This window comes from Hippopotamus amphibius, chromosome 8 (genome assembly GCF_030028045.1).
Source record: "Hippopotamus amphibius kiboko isolate mHipAmp2 chromosome 8, mHipAmp2.hap2, whole genome shotgun sequence".
NCBI classification, from domain to species: Eukaryota; Metazoa; Chordata; class Mammalia; order Artiodactyla; family Hippopotamidae; genus Hippopotamus; species Hippopotamus amphibius.
In genome coordinates this window covers 11,454,017-11,476,984 of record NC_080193.1, presented here as the reverse complement: position 1 = coordinate 11,476,984, position 22,968 = coordinate 11,454,017, and the positions used below count along the sequence as shown (strand labels likewise).

The 22,968-nt window shown below is 43.0% G+C and overlaps 1 protein-coding gene across 9 annotated transcripts in view; it reads left to right on the top strand.

Annotated features, from left to right (window-relative positions):
* The window catches only part of HECTD4 (HECT domain E3 ubiquitin protein ligase 4), a 183,147-nt gene that overhangs the window by 128,939 nt on the left and 31,240 nt on the right, over window positions 1–22,968 (top strand). For all 9 annotated transcript variants that reach the window (XR_009055223.1, XM_057747155.1, XM_057747153.1 and 6 more), the window contains exons 45-55: window positions 3,337–3,440; window positions 4,985–5,146; window positions 5,265–5,413; window positions 5,665–5,744; window positions 7,829–7,992; window positions 10,244–10,481; window positions 11,258–11,394; window positions 11,876–12,002; window positions 16,506–16,643; window positions 18,223–18,359; window positions 19,914–20,074. Coding sequence is in view for 8 of the 9 variants with exons in the window: in XM_057747155.1 (XP_057603138.1) it covers window positions 3,337–3,440; window positions 4,985–5,146; window positions 5,265–5,413; window positions 5,665–5,744; window positions 7,829–7,992; window positions 10,244–10,481; window positions 11,258–11,394; window positions 11,876–12,002; window positions 16,506–16,643; window positions 18,223–18,359; window positions 19,914–20,074 (1,597 nt within the window). In the remaining variant the exon portion in view is untranslated. The remainder of the gene's footprint in view (window positions 1–3,336; window positions 3,441–4,984; window positions 5,147–5,264; window positions 5,414–5,664; window positions 5,745–7,828; window positions 7,993–10,243; window positions 10,482–11,257; window positions 11,395–11,875; window positions 12,003–16,505; window positions 16,644–18,222; window positions 18,360–19,913; window positions 20,075–22,968) is intronic.

The following is a 22,968-nucleotide window of genomic DNA, read 5'->3' as shown; positions in this document are numbered from 1 at the left end:
CCCTCCCTTGTACTTTCATGGCTTCTGCTGTGGGCAGTCCTTCTCTTGAGGTGCAGGCCTGGCAGCTGTTTTTCATAGAAGGACCCCCACCACACACACACACACCTCATGAATATACCACAGTTAAAACCAAAGTCATCATTTACTCTGGAATCCACTCTCCTTTCCGAATTCCCTATTCTAAGTAATACTCGGGCTGTCATTGACCCTCAGACACTGAGTCAGATGTGACGCCTCCTCCCTGTCCTTCCACATCTAATCAGTTGCCATATCTGATTCTTGCTTTGCAGTGCTCCTGAAATTTATCCCTTTCCTGTTCACCTCCACTCTGTCGCGTGCTTTTTATATAGTGTTTAGATGTCTGTTATTCTCCAAACTTTTCCTTCTTGCACTTTGTCTTTTCACACTGTCATCAGTTACCTTCCTGAAGCACTGATTTGAGTGCCTTGATTGTCAGGGGTGTAGAGCTGTCACTGAGAGGCTAGCTTTCCTAAGTGTAGTTACTGCTGTTAAGTTGTCATGTATAGATTGGAATGAATTTACAGCCGGGTCTGGCAGGTACTTGTTACTATAGCTAAAGTACAATCAGTCTTTCCTGAATTTGGAGTATAGGAGCTTTTTATTCTCACACCAGATACTGTAAAATCTCCTCTTACATTAAGCCTACCTCGTGGCAAATATGCCTCAACTCTGCCAGACAGCAACCCCCCCCCCCCCCGCCACTACCTCCGCGCCCACCTTCCTTCTTCCTAAGAATTTCTTTTCCCTTATTATTTGGTCTGATTCCACCTGTCTGCATTGAAATATCTCCATGACACTTGTTACTTGTTGATAGTAAGGACATTGCTGCAGATGTGTTCATTGTGTCATCCAGCATGCTGTGTATAAGGTCTCTCAGAATAATTTGTAAGTCATTTTCACGAAAATAATTGGAAAATGTTTATTAAAAATAATTGGGCTCTTTGTGACTAGTCAGTTTACATTTATGTAATGGACTCCACAAACCTTGTAACTGAATAGTTTCCCTCTTTGGCTTGTCTGTTGGGAAGCACAGCTCTGGACTTGTGTCCCCGACTCCCAGGTGTAAATAAAGGACACTAGACACATGCGTCATGGCCCGGCCTCACTCCTGGCTCCACTTTGACTTAGCTCCACTTTGACTGTTTTATCTTCGCCTCATCTACCTATCGCTGTCTAATCCAAATCACTGGACTGTATTAGGTGTCTAAGTGTCTGTAGGTACCAGGTATAAGTCAATAAATCTTTCTTGTTAGTATCCTAAACATATTCTGTGGTTTACTTTTATTAGACTTCGTTCTCTTCCTCCTAAGACATCTTTTTAAGTTGAAATATAATTCAGATACCACATGATTTACCATTTTAAAGTGTACAATTCAGTGGGTTTCAATATTGGGTTGGCCAAAAAGTTTGTTCAGGTTTTTTTCAGTTGTGCAACCATCACCGCTAATTCCAGAACCTTTATAGCCCCCCCCCACACACACACACAAAAGGAAAACCCTTCATATTCGTTATCCTCACCCTCTTCCCTCAGCTCCTGGCAGCTGTCAGTCTACTTTCTGCCTATGGATTTGCCTGTTCTGGGCATTTCATTTAAATGGAGTCATACAGTGTGTGGCCTTTTGTGTCTGGTTCCTTTCACATAGCCTGATGTTTTCAAGGTTTGGCCATATTGTAGCAGGTATCAAGTAGTTCATCACTTTTCACGGCTGAATACCTTTCCATCATATGGATGGACCGTTTTGTTTATCCATTGATTAATTTATGAATACTTGTGTCTAATTTTTGGCTATTATGAATAATGCTGCTATAAACATTCATATATAAGGTTTCGTGTATATGAACATGTTTTCAATTCTGTGGCATATACATAGGAGTGGAATTGCTGGGTCTTATAGCAATTCTGTGTTTTAACTTGAGGAACTGCTTCCTTTTTTGAGGGCCCATTTTCGAAAGTGGTACATCCTCTTACGTTCCCACCAGCAACATATGAGGGTCCCAATTCCTCCATACTCTAGCCAGCACTGGTATTGTCTTTTTGATTATAACTATCAAAATGGTATCTCATTTGCGTTTTCCTAATGACTAATAATGTTGAGCATCTTTTCACATATTTATTGACCATTTGTATATCTTCTTTGGAGAAATGTCTCTTCAAATTTCCTGCCTGTTTATAATTAGGTTATTTGTCTTTTTATTGTTGCATTGTAACAGTTCTTCATCTAGTCTAGATATACTTGTCCCTGATCAGATATGATTTGTAAGTACTCCCTCCCATTCTGTGGGTTATCTTCTCACTTTCTCAAGTGTCTTTTGAAGCACAAAGATTTTTAATTTTCATGAATCCAGTTTATCAAATTTTCTTTCATTGCTTGTGCTTTTGGTGTCCTATCTCAGAAATCGTTGCCTAATCTGAAGTCATGAATATTTATACCAGTATTTTCTTCTAGGAGTTTTAGTTTTAGCTATAGTTTTTTTAGGTCTTTGATCCATTTTGAATTTTTCTGTGTCATGTGAGGTACTTCTGGGACATCTAAATCTTGACTATTCTAAACTAGTCTCATAGTGCCAAGCCATCCAAAATTCCCTTCCTTCTCTGCTATTGAAATCCTGCCTTCTCTGAGATCTAGTTTAATGCTGTGTCCATTAAGCCTTTCTAGATCCTGGAATGCAGTCACTCATCTGTGCCTGTGTTTGTGCCTTATGTCACATAATAGCACATTCCAGCCTTGCACTGTGTTCTTTATTCTATGTGTGTGTTCATATACATGTCTTATCGCTCCCAGATTGGGCGCTTCAGCTAGTATTAACGCTGTATTTTCCAACATCTAGCACTGTGCCTTGCTCATAGGAGATATTCAGCAGGTCAAAGACTTTTAAAAAAATCAATTTAGATGATAAGAATAATAGTTTTCATTTAGTAGACGATAATAATAGCTTTCATTTATTGAGTGTTTGCCCTGTGCCAGGGACTTGGCTAAAGGCTCTACCTATGTTATTTTATCTCATCTTCACAACCACCCTGTAAGGCACAGCTACTATCATTACCCCCATATTGGAAGTGAGATGGTAAATATCAAGTCATGGAACCAGATTCTGAATCCAGGCAGCCCAATGCCAGAGCCCATGCGCTTGACCACATTGCTCTGCTGCTGAGCTACCCGTAGTAGACAAAGATGGCTCAGGGTATTTGCTCTCTTGTAAGAATTTGAATAATCTCTGGAAGCATTTTATTGCTCTGGCCCTACTCCAAAAGAGTTGGAGCCCTCTCGGGAGTTGTAGGACTTATTTTCACGTATTCAGCGTCTCCCCCTCCAGGAGAGCGATTGGCGGTTGTGGAAGTCCAGTGTGAACGGCTAAGGATGCTCTACCGGGACTGTGCTCGGCCCCCGCCACCTCCGCTGCAGGCCGACCGGAGACAGGTGAGCCCTCTGCGGTGTCCCACACCTGCTGGGTGTCTGCAGTACGCGGCCTTAAAGAAGTACAGAATGCCAAGCAGCATGTTAATGACCTTTAGAATCAGTGTTTGCGAAGCCATTTGGAGGTGTACACGCTGCAGTGACATGCTCTCATCTTTGAATGTCAGAGCACATTGATTTGTCATTCTGAATATTGAAAGATTATAGCAGAGGAGCAGAACTCATTAATTTTGAAATAATTTCTATGTTATCAATAACAGACAAAGAAAACTCTTTCACAATTTTAGATCTATAGTTCATCTCATAATACGTATGCATAGAATAACTAAAAAGCAGAAGTGACGCAGAGAAAGACGATACTGTATGATATCACTTTTATGTGGAATCTAAAAAAAATACAACAAACTAGTGAATAAAATGAAAGGAAAAGCAGACTCACAGGGAAAAAAACAAGTTTTCACTAGGGAAACAAAAGAGGCAAAAATGTTCATTACTGGCAAATCTGTGAATATTCTTAGCAACATTATTCATAATAGCCAAAAAGTAGAAACAACCTAAATGTCCATCAACTGATGAATGAATGCATGAAATGGGTATATTCATACAATGGGATATTATTCAGCCTTAAAAAGTAATGAAGTGGTAATACATGCTAAGTATGGAGAAACCTTGAATTATGCTAAATGAAAGAACCCAGTCACAAAAGACCACATATTGTATGATTCCATTTCTTTTAATGTACTGAAGAGGTAAATCCATAGGGACAGAAAACAGATAGGTAGCTGCCAGGGACTGGCAGGAGAGAGGGATGGGAATTGACTTCTGATGGGTACAGTTTCTTTCAAGGGGGACAAAAATTTCTAAAATTAGATTGTGGTGATGGTTGTACAGCTCTGTGAATATACTAAAAACCATTGAATTATACACTTTAAATGGGTGAATTGTACATTATGTGAATTTTATCTCAAAAAATCAGTGCATCTAGGTAAGAATATACAAAAATTGCTGTATCCTTGCAATTTTTTGTGGCTTTGAAATTATTTAAAAATAAGAAAGTTAAAAACCCGTGAAAGGGCTTCCCTGGTGGTGCAGTGGTTAAGAATCTACCTGCCAGTGCAGGAGACACGGGTTCAAGCCCTGGTCTGGGAAGATCCCACATGCTGTGGAGCAACTAAGCCCATGTGCCACAACTACTGATCCTGTGCTCTAGAGCCCACGAGCCACAACTATTGAGCCCACATGCCACAACTACTGAAGCCCGTGCACCTAGAGCCTGTGCTCCACAACAAGAGAAGCCATCACAATGAGAAGCCCATGCACCGCAACGAAGAGTAGCCCCCACTCGTCACAACTAGAGAAAGCCCACGCAGCAGCAGCGAAGACCCAACTCAGCCAATAAATAAAATAACTAAGTTAAAAAAATAATAAAGTGACCAGCCTTTATAAAATAAAAAAAAAATCTGTGAAAGAAGAAATGTCACTTAATCTCAACATCTCCATTTTGTGTTTGCAATTCTATTGAATGAGGGTGTCTTTCCCCAACGCAGCCCAAAGAGATTACATGGAGCCCCTCGCGAGTGTTTCCACCTGTCCGAGCCTGCATGTTCTCATCGCACCTCACTTCCGTCACCTTCCTGGCTGACCCCAGCGCTGGGGGCGGTCTGCCCCGCGGCACATTTATCTATGCCACCTCACCACTGCCCGTTCAGGTGAGAAATCACATGACACACTGTCTTCTGCCTCTTTCCTTCAAATGTGAGAGAAAGAGGAAGTTCAAGGGCCCACGGCGAGCCCTCTGATCTTCTGCCCACTCTGGTGTTTCTTCAGGCCCCGTCTTTCTACTGGGAAATTGAAGTTGTTTCCTATGGAGATACTGATGATGACACTGGACCAATCGTTTCCTTTGGCTTTGCTACAGAAGCAGAGAAAAGAGATGGGGCTTGGACTAATCCAGTGGGCACTTGTCTTTTCCATAAGTAAGTGGCTACTAATGCTGTTATTAAAAAAAAAATAGTAGTGGATATGGATGTTTTAATACTAAAGTAATATCATTATAATCTCTACCCTAAAAAATGTAGAAAATAACAGCTGGAAATGTACTCATGTTTAGTAAATGAGAAAAGCGCATAGGATTTCTCTCCTGATGTCGCTCATGCTACTGAAACCCCTCCACCCATTCACTACTTACCTTTCTCTGTGTTTGACTTCTCTTTGGTTTTTTTAACAGCAATGGCCGAGCCGTGCACTACAATGGCTCCAGTTTATTACAGTGGAAGAGTGTTCGCTTAGACGTGACTCTCTCTCCTGGTGAGTGTGATGGAAGGGGTTTTTTTTTGTTTTTTTATTTTTATTTTTTTACTCTGTGTATTTCTGTTGTTCCCAGGTTTGGGTCAAAACAGGTTAAAATTAATGAAACTCAGCCATTGGAAATGGACACTGTCTTCCATTGAAAATGAAATACTTGTCATTTATACCAAACCTCTCCGTTCATGAGGCACTGCAATCATTAAAGCCTCCATTTGGTAACTTAGGAGTCATATTGACTTTCATTCCTCCATCATTAGAAAAATCTGAGGTTTTGCTTTTCTCTGAAATTTGGTCTCTCATCATCGATGAACAGCATCAAAATCACGAACGAGCAAACAAACAAAAAACCCTGTACCAGATGCCTTGAGGCGCTCAGGAAATATATTATCAGTAGAGAAGATACATGCTGTAGACTTCGCTCTCGGTAGCCGATAGCCTAAGAATCTGGTCCAACTTCAACAAATCTTCTGCCCAGATGTTTCAGTCATGTTCAGTCAATTCAAGAAAAAGGAAATCTTTCCTCCTCTTCTTTTTAAGCCTCCATATGACTAACTTCATCTGTAATAGTAGATGAATTGGGATCAGTCCTCCCTGCTCCAGAACTAGCAAAATATAGGCATTGTCCTCTTGACATTAGAAGCAGCCGAACATGTTGGCTGCTTATTTTCAGACAGTACATCTTAGCATCCTCTCTGATAAAACTGAAATTATTTAATATAATAGGTGATCTGGGATGCTTAGATAGGGGTTACTGAGTCACTGAACCTAATAGATAACTTCTTGTAGCTGTCTGGGGGTAATTTTGTCACCATTTATCCTTGAGGGAGCTGCTTATTAAATTGCACTTTTCCAGTGAGCATGGTATTTTCAGTTACGGTCAAGTTATGCCTTGGAAATTGCTTCCTGGAAAGTTGTTTCTCTCTTACTTTATGGAGCAGAACTCTGTAATCTCAGCTGAGGACTTAAGCGCTTGAAGCACAAAGGGAGGGGGAGTAGAGAGAGCCAGAGATCCATAGTCGGGGTTCTATTTCTTTGTTAACTTTAGTTTGATCATGCTTTAGTTTTTGAGAAAATTTTGGACCAGACCTCAAGCAAACATGCTGCCCTTTTCTTAGAGAAATGTGTCTGTGTGGGAATAGGAATCAAGAAGCCACTTTTTACAACAGGATTCCAACCTCTGTACCAACACTTTCAGTGTCCGTTGATCAACAGATACTGTGTGAGCATCTCCTACATGCAGGGCCCTCTTGTAGGCCCTGCGGGTGCTTTGGTGAACAGTGACAAGTCCCCAGCCATTGGGAAGCCCAGCCTAGTGGTTTCAGAATCATATGAGACTAATCAAAAACAGAATTATAGAACTTCATGCACTTATTGGAGAATTTACAACAACAGGTTAATTATAAAGCTACATGTGCTAGCAGCTTGCCTGAGACAGCCTGTAGTAGTGCTGATGTGGTGGACATGGTCTCCTTGGTTCTCTAAGTTCTATCCCAGTGTCTAGGCACCTCATCAGAAAGCAGCTTGGCTTGTATTATCTTTGCTTCCTGCAAAAATGCCTTACGTGTATTTACTTACATGTATTTAATACATGTAAGTAAGGGGACATAATGTGATTTAACAGTGTATGTTTAGCTTACATTGTAGGTTGAGTTTTAAATTATGCTTTTTTAGATCCTTTCTATATCTTCTGCAGAATTACTGAGAAAATATTACCTTTATGCATAAGTAATCTTGTACATGTCAAAAGAGAAAAACCTGTATTCCTCTATTAAAAAATCATACCCCGTGTTTCCCCTTTTTGTCTTGGCTGCCTGCAAAATAAAAGCTAGATTTAATGTGTAATTGTGGTAACCAGCTTAGCTCAGACACTAACTATTCTTGTTTTTCTAAACAGTTTTTGACTTTAAAATTGTTTCTTTCTATTGTATTATTTTATATATATCTTTTTCAGGTGTAACTGATAGCATGAATAAAAACCAGGATAGTCAGTGATAAGTAGCCTCATGCCAGTTGCAAATTGAAAGTTTAATTAATAGTCAATAAAAGGAAAAAAAGTGTTGTTTCCTTCCTGTTCTTTGCCCTAGGTGACGTGGCAGGAATTGGCTGGGAGAGAACCGAGGGGACCCCTCCTCCTCCAGGGCAGCCAGCCAAGGGCCGAGTGTACTTCACATACTGTGGGCAGCGCCTCTCACCATATCTCGAAGACGTCTCCGGTGGGATGTGGCCTGTGGTTCACATTCAGAAAAAGGCAGGTTATCTTGTTGGGAAAGGAAACCAAATTCTCCTCAGTAATTTGTTCCATCAGCAACGGAAAACTTAAAGATACCAGACGTGGCCTTGTTGACATAACATGTGGTACCCGATAACTGAAGGAACCGCAAACAAACCTGGAGCAGTGGGTCCTTCCTTTGCGTTGAACCTGTGTGCTTAGCAGCTTTGACCTCCTTTTGGCCATCTTTCCTAAACAGCAGTGCAAGGGACACTGCTGTTCATTCCAGTGGCAGTAAAATGAGTCTGTGGTTAAATAACTTTCAAACGTGACCTTGGGTTGCTTTGGTATGTCAGAAGCTCAGAGGAATCCTTTAGTAAAGATTCAAAACTTCAACTTTATTTAAGCCAGCATCCTTACACATATACTTAATCATGGAACTCTTCTGTTTTTAAAGGTGCACCTATTAACAGCTAATGTTCTGCAGAACATTACTACTTACTACACACTGGTAGCTCCCAAATCCTTATCTCCAGCCCAGATCTCTCCCTAAATTCCAGACACAAATATTCAGCAGCCTAGGCAGCATCTAGAAATAGATGTTCATTGGTGTGTCAAAGTTAACACGTCTAAAACTTAGCCTAGCTCTGTCCCATACCCCAACCTGCTTCTTCTCTAGCCTTCCTTGTCTCGGGAAATGACAGTTCCATCCTTCCAGCTGCTAAGGCCAAAAACCTTGGCCTCCTTCTTGACTCCTCCTTTTCCTCCTGCTCCACAGCCAATCTGTCAGCAAACCTTGTTGACTCTACCTTCAAAATGTATCCAGAATCTGACCACTTAATTGGTGGCCCAGCCACCCTTATCTCCTGGGTAGCATATTACAGTATTCCTCTATCTCCCTCCCCTCCTAGCCCCTGAGTTCTTGCCCTTTTACACATCTTTTCAATACAGCAGCCACAGTGATCCCTTAAAAATATTGATTAGATCATGTCACTCCTGTACTCTGAACAAGTCAGTGGTTTCCCATGTCTCGTGTTGTAAAAGCCCAAGTCTTTATAATGACTTAGAAGATCTTGTAGCATCTGGCCCTATAGCATGTCTCTGATAGCATCTTTTCTCACTTTGTTCAGTGAATTAATTAAAGATGTCAATAATTTAAGGCAGCATTCTCAGTCTGTTCTATTCACTCATTCAACAAATATGCATTGAGCATCTACTATATACCAAGTACTATGCTAAGCCCCAGACATAAAATGACAGCGAGCAAAACAGATATGCTGTCTTCATGCAGTTAAAATCAGTTGGAGAAGTCAGACGTTAGTCAAACATTCACGCAAATACATATGTGTATGTATATAATCACAAACTAAGAAACACTATGTAGATTAGTCAAGGTTCTCCAGAGAAACAGAACCAATAGGAAATGTATACTCTGTGTGTGTGTGTGTGTGTGTGTGTGTGTGTGTGTAGACAGAGGTGGGAGGGGAGATTTATTTTGAGGAATTGGCGCCTGTTATTATGGAGACTAAGTCTCATGACCTGCTGTTTATAAGCCAGAGACCCAGGAGAGCCAGTGGTGTGATTCAGTCTAAGTCCAAGGGCAAGAGCAGATGGGATGAGATATCCTAGCTCAAGCAGGGATGCAGGGTAAAAGGGTGGGATTCCTACTCCCTCCGCTATTGTTTTATTCAGACCCTCAACGGGTTGGACGGTGCCCAGCTTATATGGGGGGTGCCCACCTACTGTGTCCACCGATTCAAATGCTGACCTCACAGACACACCCAGCAATAACAATGTTTAATCTGGCGCCCGTGGCCAGTCAAGCTGACACATAAAATTAAGCATCACAGTGGAACTGAAAATCGTAGACTTTATGGGAGCAAGTCCCAAGCAAATCTGATCACATCCCCATTACCCTGACAAAGTGATGTTTGAGCCGGGTCTGGAATATTAACCAGTTTAAATGGACGAAACTGGAGGAAAGAACATTCCAGGTGAAGGAAGCCGCATGAGCAGTGGCATCAGGTAGAAAGGAACAGTGTTGGAGACAAGAAAGGTGACTGTGTGAGTAGCAGCAAGCGTGAGTGAGAGGCAAGGCGCAGGGCGGGCCAGGCGGGCTGTGCAGAGCTTGAAGCGGCAGGGTCCACGGGTGCACCAGCCCCTCTGCCTGGGTTCCCAGACTCTCCACAGCTGGGGGCAGTGAGTGAAGTTCACCTTGAGGTGTTAAAAATGAACACATAAATAAACCTGCCTAAGTGCTTTCACATCCTTCCTTTGGTCTCCTTTCCAGAACACCAAGACTCGAGCTAACTTTGGCTCCCGCCCATTTGCCTATGCTGAAGGGCAGGCCCACCGCAACGCCGCTGACCAGTGCACCGACCTGGCAGAGGAGATCAGCGCTAACTTCGAGGCGCTGCCCTTTGCCATGGCATCCGACAGTGACAACGATGCTGGCACCAGTATTGCGTCAGACCCGGGCACGCACGGGCCACCGTGCCGGATTGCCGCCGTGGCCACTGCTCAGCAGCGTAAGCCAGCTTCTCCCGGGGCCCCCTTGCTTCCTGAGACTGTGAATGCTGTTAATTCCATAAATCCATTTAACTTGGATACACTCCAGTGCCCATTGGTAATGGGGTAGCAGGCCTGGTGAAACAAAGCGGGGAGCAGGAGGAAGCGTGGCAGGCTAGAAAGTGCATCCCCTGAATACAAGAAGCCTGCCCACTGCTCAAGGCCAGCAGAATATTGCCACATGGAAATGCAAGTCTGAAAGATTGTCTACTTTTATAAGACAGCTAAGAACTCCAGAATTTTATATAAAATCTCCTAATTTTATATGTCAGGCATTTTTTAAACTTTTAAAAAACCGAAGCCATCGAAGAATAATAAAACATTAACTGTGGAATCTAGGTGGTGGGTGTATAGGTGTGCACTAAAAAACATTCCTGATTATTTGAAAAATTTCATAATAAGGTTGAATAAAAGTGAGCTCCCTGAAATGAAATGCCTGCAGCCATATATGGCCTTTGAGATACTGGTTTGAAAATTGTTTTAAGAATCTGTTTAACTTTCTATCACAAAGAAGAACCTTTCAGAGTCTTCTCTGAGCTGAATGAATTATGCCCATAAAAACTATGTTAGGATTCAAGCAACTGATAGGTGATTAGCTGTTCCTTGATTCTGCGCTTTAGAACTTCTCTGAGAACGAAGCCTTTCTATCATGCAGATTAAGAGAATCTGGTCTGTCCAAGGGTAGGACGTTGAGGTGCTCTCGCTTATAATTCACCGTCGTTGTGCTTTGTTACAGAATATGACAGCGACACTTCCTGTCATTATAAAGTAGAGCTCAGCTATGAGAATCTCATCACCTCCGGCCCAGACCCCCACCCGCCCCCCATCGCAGATGACGAGAGTGATGACGACGACGACGACGACATCCCGCAGGTGCGAGCCCCACGGCGCTTGCTTAGCTCCCTGGTGGCCAGGACAAGCCACTGGGGCTGCTTTGACGTGAGCTTGCAAGGCTGGGGTTGTTGTGCTTTCTGTTACACCCTTGTGTCTGAACAGGGACTCTGGGCTATTTATTTTTTCTAAACCATGTATCCAATAGCCGCATCGGTTTGGTCCCACTGCCCAGTAGCGATCTGGATGTTGGAGACGTAAAGTGCTCTGATAGTAATTCGGCAGTAAAGTTGGGGATCATGTGAGGTGTTCGTATGGCTTTAGCGGGAAAGGCAGAGCCTGCCCCAGGCCAGCTGCTGCCTCCCCTGACTTCTGAGGATGTAGTTTGGTGGTCCTCATGGTGTGTTTCTGTCACTGGTATTTGAGGGGGGCGAAGACCTCAGGGGTGAGAGCTGTAAGTCGGGAAGGACTGATTCTCGCATAAGGCATCCCTTCCCTGTTCACATTTGCCTTCTCCTTCCAGGAGGACCACTACGCCCTGCTGGTGAAAGCGTGGGAGACCAAGGTTTTTCCTACTATCCGAAGACGCTTCCGCAATGAAGCAGAGCGGAAGTCGGGCCTGGACCAGATAAAGGGTGCTTTACAACTAGGTCTGGTGCTTTATGTTTTGCTAGGGAACTCGCTTCATGATTTGAAGAGATATGTTTAGGGGAAACGCAGGATGTAAATCAGAAAAGAGGGGCTCATCCAAGGTTGAGCCAGACTTAACAGTGTCTTCTACCTGGGGCTTTATTGAATTCTGTGGTCTTTTGCTTTCTTTGCTAGGCTTTTCTTTGCTTGTCAATTTGACTCAATATTTTGAGTTGATGGGCTGCTAGAGTGAAGTTGGCATGGTTATACTAGGAGGCTGGATGGCATGGTGGTTAATGGCTTGGGCTTTGAAGTCACACCTGTGCTATTTACCAGCTGTGTAACCTTGGGCGAGTCACTTAACCTTTCTAGACTTCTGTCACCTTGAAAATGGAATCAGTACTGGTAACCACCTCATATGTATATGAAAAATTAATAAGTTAATACAGATAAAGCTCTTAAGAACAGTGTCTGACACATGGTAAGATTCAGTTAATATAGTTCTAAATGTCACAGTAGCAATGATGATGGTGAGATTTTTCTCCCACTGGGCACATAGAATAATGCAAAGTTTGACTGCAGACAGTGGATTATTAGTGAGTCTTAAGTGCAGATAGCTGATATCTGTTCTCAGGTTTTGCCTCATCTATGAAACACCTGCTTTTTGAGATGCAGAGATGCCTTTTCCCAAGGCTCACAGCTACCCTTCCAGTGGAGCCTCAGTTTGGGTTTTCTGTCATCAGTGTGGCAGTCAGAGGTGGTGTAGGGAGATAGCATTTGCTCTTTCTCCTCTTTTAACTTTTGTCCTGATGTAGACTAGGAATAAATAAGGAGAGAAACCACCAAAAGACCTTTATTTCTTGACCAACTAATACGCTGAATCCCTGATATCCAGTGATAGCCAATTCCCCTTTCTCAGATTGGTGTCAGGACTGATCTGTGTGTGTGTGTGTGTTTTCTTTCCTGCTTTCTGTCCCCAAAGCTAAGACCTATGACAGTGGACTGATCGTGTTTATACTTCACCTGTGGGAATAGCCACGCATGACGTGGTGTAATTGCTTTCTGCTCTTATCAGAGCCCTCTTTTCGCTGCCGACCCAAATTCCAGGACAGATAATTAACATTCTCCCTTTCCCTTCTCCCCTAAGAGTTTCAGGCAGAGGGAGCCACATTAGGAAGATCCTCAGGTGGGAGTGAACTTGGGTGGTTGAGGGAACAGCAACAAGGCCAAGCCGGTGTTTCTGAAGGGGGGGGGGGAGGGGGAGAGCGGCAGGAAAGAAAGAGGTGAGAGGGAGCAGGGAGAGCGGCAGCCTCAGCGAGGACTTTGGATTTTATTCTCTGTAAAACAGGGAGTATTTGGAAGGTTTTAAACAAAGGAGCAGCGTGATCTGCTGTAGTAGATCCTACAGATAGAGAGTTCGTTCCTCTCAATGCACTCTCAACATCTGAAAAAAAAAAAATGCCCTTTCAGACTGCAGAACAGCCCTCATCTTGTTTTCAGATGACTTCCCCTTAATCAGGGTGATGTCTTAAAGCACCAGTGCGGGTCACTGGCTTTCAGAGTTACAAGGCTTTGTCTCAGTTGTATTTATTCCATCAGCGGCTCATCCACTTACTTGTTTACGCATCCAACACGTGCCTCCCAGGGTCCGGCCCTTTGCTAGGGATTAAGGACTCTTCTGTGAGCAAGACACAGATGCTGCCTTCTCCCAGAGCTCAAATCCTAGTGGGAAACAGGTAATGAAACGACACAGTGTGTTGTGGGAAGGGCTGTACAGTGGACCGGGAGTTATACCACCGCGGGTGTAACTGGGGTACCCAGTCTAGTTGGGCTCTTCTCACAACATAGTATCGAAGCAGAGACCTGGAGCTAATTCAGCAACAGCAGTGCTACAGTTAGAAATAGGAAGCACTATCTGCTCAGGGAGACTGGTGCTTCTTACTGCTCCAGCAGAGTAGGAAAGGGGGAAGGAGTCTTTCCAGTGTAAGGATAGAAAGCTGTAGTATATGATCATGGGTTGCTGTGCCTTTATTTTCACATAGGTTCTGCTAAACTCAAAATGTCTCTTTCTTTTACCGTTCAGTCCCAGAGCCATCCTGAATGTCTATGGCCAAGTGTGCCTTCTCCTCCTCTGCTCCCAGTTCAGAGGAGGGAAAGCGCAGACAGCACAGCAGAAAAATTTTGATTATCCAAAGGAGGCTCCCGGACCAGAGCCAGAGCGGTGACTCCTGGCCTCCTGAGTCGCCCAGAAGCGCCTGTGGCCCCTGACACGCGTCTTCTCGGGACCCATCCACGTGGTCATGGCAGATCATCTGAACTATATTAATTAAAACATAAAACATTTACCTTTCAAATACAATCTCCTTCAATATAGCTGCGACAAAGGCTGAAAGGAGGACAGGGAGATGGCTCTAGTGCTCCAAGGACCGCCTCTGTGAGGGTGGGACAGCCTCCTGTTGTCAGGACCCCAGGGAAAGTAATGAAACCATCTCTGTGCTGTGCATGGTTTGACATTCTCCCCATTTCCCTGGATTCCTGCTTAGTAGACAGCAGAGTATTTTTTTTCTCCAACCCCTATTCCTCTGGAAAATGTTGCAAATACTATTTTTCCATAATCTTCTGATACCAGGCCACATTATTTTTTCAATCTTTTGAAAACTTTTTATCATGGGAAATTAAAAATACACACAAAAGTAGAAGGAATTATATAATGAACCTGCATTACCCGTCACCCAGCTTCAGCAATTTTCAACTTACTGCCAATTTGTTTTATTGTACTTCTAACCCTCTACCTTTTGCTGATTATTTTTTACAATGTTATTTAGGTACAGTTTGTATATTAAAATTCATTCACTTTAATTGTAGAGTTCAATGAGTTTTAGTCAATTAACAAGTCATGCATCGTCACAGTGTAGTTTTTGAACATTTCCATCAGCCCAGCAAGCTTCTCCAGTGTCTTTTTTTTTTTTTTTTTCCCTCGCTGCATAATGTCATGGTTGTGGCATGCAGGATCTTCGTTGTGGCATGTGGGATCCTCTGCTGCGGTGTGTGGGCTCCTCATTGTGGTGCTCAGGCTTCTCTCTAGTTGTGGCACGTGGGCTTCAGAGCGCACGGGCTCCAGAGCACCTGGGCTCTGTAGTTGTGGTGCTTGGGCTTAGTTGCCCCATGGCATGTGGGATCTTAGTTCCCCGACCAGGGATCGAACCCGCATCCCCTGCGTTGGAAGGCGGACTCTTAACCACTGGACCACCAGGGAGCCTCTCCAGTGTCGTTTTGTTGTCAATACCTGCTCTTACCCCCAGTTCCAGTGCCTTTTCTGGATATTTCAGTATAAGTTGTCATTGGTATGTAGTCGTTTGTGTCTCTCTTCTAGCATATATTTGGGGGGTTCACTAATGCTATATTATGTACCAATATTATGTTCCTATTATTAATACATATATATATTTGATATATATATATATTTGGTGAGGGAGCTGCACTGCACAGCTTGTGGGATCTTAATTCCCTGACCAGGGATCGAACCCAGGCCCGGCAGTGAAAGCTCTGAGTCCTAACCACTGGACTGCCAGGAAATTCCCCGTTCCTATCTATTATGAAGTAGTATTGCTTGGTATGCATGAACCACATTTTGTTGTCAGGCCGCATTTCTTGTTATTCTCTATGACACTTCTTTCTCTAAGCATCCTCCATCTAACTGCAGCCCCCTTCTTAACTGTACTCAGAAAATTGCTAAGCCTTCTCATTGCAGCAAGGCCAGCGAAGAAAGGAATGGTAGATGAGTATGATGGAGATAAGCCTTGTTTAAAAGCAGATACTGTCAACACCTGTTTTTTACCCACAACTTCCCCAGCAGTGTGGAAAGTGGCAACAGCAGCCACCTCTCTGTCTCCCCATGGTGCTGTTTTCTTCAAGGCCTTGGACATTTATTTACGTGGTTTATTAATTAATAGTGACTGTTATATTGATATAATGATGTCTCCTCCACAAGAAGGAAGAACAGAGCAAATTCCAGTACTGGATAGAAGGTGTCGATGTAGCTCTCTGTCTCTCTTAAATAAGCAACATTTGTTGGTTGTAGCAATAATCAAACACAGTACAAAAATGTATAAAATAAGAAAAAAAACTACCCTTACTTTCTTCTTCCTCTCCATTTGTCCCATAGTTTATCCTCTTGACTTAACTAAAATGAAAGGGCTGCATAGTAATGTACCATCATTTTTACGCATTCTCTCTTTCATTATTTCCATTTTTTGTTGTTGTATTTCCCAGCAGTGCTGCAGGGAGTGTTCTTGCACCTTTATACACTTGTGCTTATGTTTCTGTGGGAGAGATCTGAGAGATTCCTAGAAGTAGGGCATTGAGTGTTTTAAACTTGACTGATGCTGTGTAATTACCATTCCCAAAAGGCTACTTACTCCCACAAATTCCCCTTATCTCTTCATTCTAGGTATGTCAGTGTCATGGTTGGCCTGAAGATCGTGTGCTCTTTGGAGAGTCACCAGTTCTGTTATATTTTTTAGGCATGGTGGATATTGCCCGGCAGACAGTTGAATTCCTGTACGAGGAGAATGGTGGCATCCCGAGAGACCTTTATCTTCCCACCATCGAAGATATTAAGGATGAAGCAAACAAGTTCACAGTTGATAAAGTTCGAAAAGGTTTTGCTTCCCCCCTTCCTTCATCTGTGAAACTTCCTCTGAAATGAGAAGTTGCATTTTCCCAAGCATGAGTTTGAGCCAAGCAGCCACTGGCTCTCCCAGGGTGACTGTCCTTACTCTAGGGGATGTGAGTTCTTCCAGGCTCTCCCATGTGAGGCCCTAGGCCTCCTGCTGGGGCACAAGTGGACGTTGCAGAGGCCCCTCCTGGGGGCCTCTTGCACATTCCTAGAACCACTCACGTGTGGGGTGAGACAGGGCACTTGTAGAGAGAAAAGCGGGGCATGGAAAGGACTGCAGATAGGCCTCTCGGGCTTAGTCCTAGCTGCCAAGCTAGTAAACCATGAATATATGGTTGTACTGTGCTTTTTAGAATCTTCTACAATGTATTTATTCATTTGATTTTAAATCTGTTGCATATTTTGAGGAAATGAAAATACAGAAAAGTACAAAAAAGAATTTAAAACCACTCAGTATTAGACCTTCACAAAAATACCAGAACATTATGATTAGGGCAGGCATATATATTTATTTACTTTTCATTTTTAATTTCTTTCTTTTTTTTTTTGAGAGATAATTCACATACCATAAAGTTCACCCTTTTAAAGTATACATTTTAGCAGTTTTTAGTATTTTCACGAAGTTGTGCAACCACTAAACCATTGCCTCTAATTCCAAAACATTTTTATCCCCCCAGAGGAATCCTGTACCCTCACCACTCCCCATTCCTCCTTCCTGCTAGTCCCTGGCAACCATTGATCTACTTTCTGCCTCTATAGATTGGCCTAGTCTGGACGTTTCATAAAAATGGAATCATACAACATGCGGTCTTTTGCATCTGGCCTCTTTCACATGGCATAATTTTTCAAGATTCATCCCTGTTGAGGCTCATGTTTGTACTTCCTTTTTATGGGAAAATAATATTCCATCATATGGACAACACCCCATGTTGTGTATCCATTCGTCAGTTGACGGGCACTTGGGCTGTTTCTGCCTTTTGGCTGCTATGAGTGATGCCACTGTGAACGTTTGTGTCCACGTTTCTGTGTGGCCATGTTTTCATTCCTCTTGGGTATACATGTAGGAGTGGAATTGCTGGGTCGTATGGTAACTTTATGTTTAACTTTTTGAGGAACTGCCAGATGGTTTTCCAAAGTGATTGCACCATTTTACATTCCCATCAGCACGTATGAGGGTTCCAGTTTCTCTACATCCTGGCCAACACTTACTATTGTCTTTTGATTATAGCCATCCTAACGGATGTGAAGTGGTATCTCATTGTGGCTTTGACTTGCATTCCTCTAATAACTAATGATGTTGCACGTCTTTTCTTTCCTCTTTAGAAAAATATTTAAATTTTATGCCCATTTTTTAATTGGCTTGTCTTTTTATTGTTGAATTGCCAGAGTTCTTATAACACTTTGTTTTACTATCTTCCAGACTGAGCTATGTTCCTTTTGGGTTATAACTAAACTGAGGGTATTGGTAAATGCCATAGAGTTATTTTAGACCCTAAAATATAGGGTCCCAAGATGATAATGGTACTTGCTCCTGAAAACACTTCTCCCTCTACCTTCCTCAGGTCTCACGGTAGTAACCCGCTCTCCAGACAGCAATAATGTAGCCAGCAGTACTGTGGGAACTGCCCTGCCAAAATTTGCCATCCGAGGGATGCTGAAAACCTTTGGGCTTCATGGAGTTGTCTTAGATGTTGATTCAGTGAGTGAATAGCCTTTTATATATGCTGAGACTTTCATGCCCAAACTCCAAGTACCTTAAAAAGTGATTTTATAGATAGAGATTACTCTTCACATTAGGGATAAAGAAACCAGACTGTGTGCTGTCATGCCAGATAACTTGCCTGAGATTTTCTCATGGGCCCAGAGCAGAGCTGATGGTAGAGTATAAGCTCTTAACTCTAGTGCTGTCAGTGCCTTCAGACCATGCTGCCACTGCTGTTTTTTTCCATCAGCCATGTTCATACTGCCCCTACCTTATATCCACCGAGTTCCAAGGGAAAATTCTCCTGTTGGCTCTGATGAATGAATGATCTGTCATTGTCACCATTGTTACACAGAGTGAAAGAAATAGTTTTGTGGCTTTGATCACATCATCTTACTGATTCTCGCAGCCTTAATTTCCCCATCTGTGAAACGAGTGTATTAAGCTAGATCAGTTGTTTTCTTCTCCACTTTACAGAGCCCTCTCATGGGGCTCAGCAAGGGTTATTGGGGGCAGCGGGTGTGGCAGGGGAGAAGGAATAGAAGAGAGTAAGGGTCAAGCTGAAGCTTTCCTTTGAAAACAGAGGCCTGTTTGAAGGCTGTGACTACATGAGACTTAGGTTACATGCACGTGCTTGATTTTATGTTTCCCATGCAAGAAAAACTGAAGAAATAATACACAGATCAAGCCTAAGAGTCTCAGATAAAGAAGTATCTATCACCACATAGATAATAAGCTTTGGTATCTATCTACGGATACAGATAATGTTAGATATCACTAATGCTTTGAAATCGAAAGTTTTACATCTTCAGCTGACTCCATTTTATCAGAATGTAATTTAAATCATTACATTTTTAAGAGAGGCTGTTGGCTGGTGATTAACTAAGGTGAACTTTCAAGTAGAAAATTCCAAAGTAATACTGTTAATCTCCCACTGCCTTCTGATACAAACTTCTGATTCTGGTTACCAGAAAGTACGTAACTGACAATATTTTGCAGCAATGGAAATGTGTGAAAGGAAAATTAGAAAAATAGAAATTTGGTTAAAATAATAATTCTGTTATTTCCCAAGTAGTTTGATTCCCTTTGTTTTAATAGTAATCCCTAAGTAAAGATGACATTGCTATTTGAATCCAGAATGCGTATGCTGAGCTTACTTTTTTATTTTCCTAGCAATAAAGTAGAGCTAACATACAGATTCCCTGCTTTTACCAAATTATTAACGTAAAAACAATGAACGTAAATTTTACCTGACAACAACGTATGTTGAACTATTACTGAAATATAGCACTATTCTCTTTAAATTTCCGACTCATGATTACATTGAAGTTCTTTAATTTATTGTATTAATTTAAATTTGCCAACTGGTGTGAAAACCTAAACACACTATCCAAATATCTTTGAACTTTTAGACTCAATCAGTGAGTGACATGAAACTAGCATTTACTGCTATAAAAGTTTGGTCTTATATATATACATATGTATTTTAAAAGTTGGGGAAAAAACGTCAGTGCTCCAAAAACAAATAGACATTTCCTTTTTCTATTGTAGATAAATGAGCTGGTGCAGGTAGAAACGTACCTCCGAAGCGAAGGTGTGCTGGTCCGATACTGGTATCCTATTGATATGTTGGAAAGGCCCCCAGCAGGCTACCGAAGGACTGCCACCAATGGGCTGGTCACGTTGGACAATACCAACCTTCAAATTCACAGGTAAGGGAATTCCTGGTGGTCCAGTGGTTAGGACTCCAAGCTTTCACTGCCGAGGGCCTGGGTTCAGTCCCTGGTCAGGGAACTAAAATCCCACAAGTCACGTGACATGGCCAAAAACATTTTAAAAAAAAAAAAAACACAGGTAAAATTGAGCCCTTTTTTCTAGTGGGTCACCGAAATCCACCCACTATGTTTTATCACGTGTGCTATTCATCGTTGACAAAGAAGGCTTTTCTTTCAAAGCTAAGAGAGAGACAGAGGCAGCTAGTAAAGATAACAGCAAAATTGCAAGAGCTGGAAAGAGAAGTTGCAGGATCCAGTATCGCCTGGCCTATGCCATGGATACTCTGCTATGAACTGGGGGGATTGAGGGGCGTGTGGAGATTTGAAGAGTGTGGAAAAGTTCTAAAGAGTAAAGTGAGTCAAGAAGAGACAACTAAGAGGCGTCTACGCCCTGTGTGAGCAGACAGCCCACTTCCTTTAAACTGACAAGGTAGAGCGAGCACGGCCTTGTGCCCGGCACTCTGTGGGGGTCTCTGGGGGCACCTGTGCTTGCCCGCAGTGGGTTAAATCCTAAAGATCTGGCAAAATTCCCTCACATGCACCTGTAAGTTCCTTCTTTCATTCATAAAAGTTCCTGCAGCAATTCAGAAGAAAATATAATAATGAATGGAGCTATCTGATAAAAGCGTCCATAAACTATTTTTCATACTGTTTATCCATTAGCATTATAACTTCTCATTATATTGTCAATTTTGAAGCAACTTGGGTATATCTCCAGCTGAGACCTCCCTGGAACACCAGATAGACGCATCCAGCTGCCTCCTTGCCGTCTCCACTCAGATATTTCATCACCGCATTTGGGTGAAATTCAACTTGACAGCCAAATTCACAAGACCCAGATAGGCTGTACTTGGCACTAGCTTCACTTGGAAAGATCCAGCACGGGAAGCGTGGCATGCCATAGGGCAGTGTCGTGCCTGCTTTTCAGCAGGGGTCATAGTCATCCATGCAGAAGTTCAAGGGCTATACTCTTGACCCCACCTACCCACCCGGTGACAGCCCAGGTGTGAGGGATAGACTTCACGTGGCCATGTTCACGTGACCAAGCAGCCCTGTGTTCCAAATAGAAGCCGGTATCTTTGGTAACAACTCCACAGGCATAGCTTCTAGGAATTTCTGCAAGAGGCATGCCCAGTTAGCAAGAGGCACTATATTCTGGAAAGCCCCGAAACTGTGGCTTCCCACCAAGAATGCTCTTCCTTCAGTCCTCCCAGTGCAGCTTGCCAACGGGGGGTCGTGTTGACTATAAGCAACGTGCCTGGTAATATTGCTGATGTATTCTACTTTTGTCAGGTTTTCAGAACAGGGCTGAAAACAGGTTAACCAAAGTCAGTTCTTACGTGGATGAGGCACTGGTTTGGTTGACCCTTTACTCACAGATAATCTAATAGGCACCTAAAATGTCACATGTGAGGTGGCATCCGGGCCTCCCCCTCCACTGATCTTTTCACGTCTGTGAGGGACACCCGAGTCATGCTTAGTCCTCACTGCCCCACATAACCGATCAGCAAGTCACATTACTCTTCCTCCAAAATACATCCCAGTCTGTCCGCTTCTCTCCATCTCTGCCCCCACCACACTAGCCTAGGCCTCAGCTCTCTCTTCTCCCCACAACAGCCCAAGTGATCTTTTAGAAACACAGATCAGATCCTTCCTCTCTCCTCTGATTCAAACCTTCCCATGGCGGTCCACTTCCCATGGAGTGGAATTTGAACCCTTAACGTGGCTCACGCAACCCTCCCGGAGCCTCAGAGTCTGTCTGCTTCTCCCTGCGCACTCTCCTTCTGCAGTTTCCCTCATACCAAGCTTGTTTCCTCTGCGGTGTCTCTGTATAAGCTGTTCCCTCTGGCTGCAGTGCTTTGCCCAGAACTTTGCATGGCTGTCTCATTCTTGTCATTCAGATCACAGTGAATAGTCACCTTTCCAAAAAGGCCTTGCCTCGCCATCTAAAGTAAGGCCACAGTAGCACATTGTCATAACACTGTATTTTACTTCCCTTCCAGGACCTGATATTTTTGCTTTTTTTTTTAACTTGTTTATTATGTCTCCTCCCTCTAGAACGCAAGCTTCCTAAAATCAGAGACCTTGTCTGATTCTTTGCTAGAGCCCCCAGTGCTTAATCTGGGCCCTGCTCACACTGTGGACTCCAAATATTTGTTGAAAAGGATCCCCAAATATACATGCTTGAATATCAATATGTTACTCTTAATAGTTTTAAAACTTCATTTAATAAGACTTTGAGCCTTTTTCTAAGATTTATTTTATTATGTATTTATTTATTTATTTATTGGCTGCGTTGGGTCTTTGTTGCTACGCATGGCCTTTCTCTGGTTGTGGTGAGCAGGGGCTACTCTTCGTTGTGGTGCGCGGGCTCATTGCGGTGGCTTCTCTGGTTGTGGAGCATGGGCTCTAGGTGCACGGGCTTCAGTAGTTGTGTGTGGGCTCAGTAGTTGTGGCACACGGACTTAGTTGCTCCGTGGCATGTGGGATCTTCCTGGACCAGGGATCGAACCCGTGTCCCGTGCAGTGGCAGGTGGATTCTTACCCACTGCGCCACCAGGGAAGTCCCTGAGTCATATTTTTGGCAAACTTCTCTGATAGATAAAACCTATTGACAGTTGACTAGCAGTTTAGAGAAACGGCAAGAAAGTGCTTTTTAAGGTTATAATCAGGCTATCGATGTAGGACATTTATGATCTATATTAATGCGGTGATCTCGGTACTGGGAGAAATATGCAACATGCCATAGACTTGTTTGATCAATACAGTGATGGAATTTCTGGTGGTAGTACGGGTTTTCATCAGAGGGGTGCTCTGCCTGAAGTGCTCAC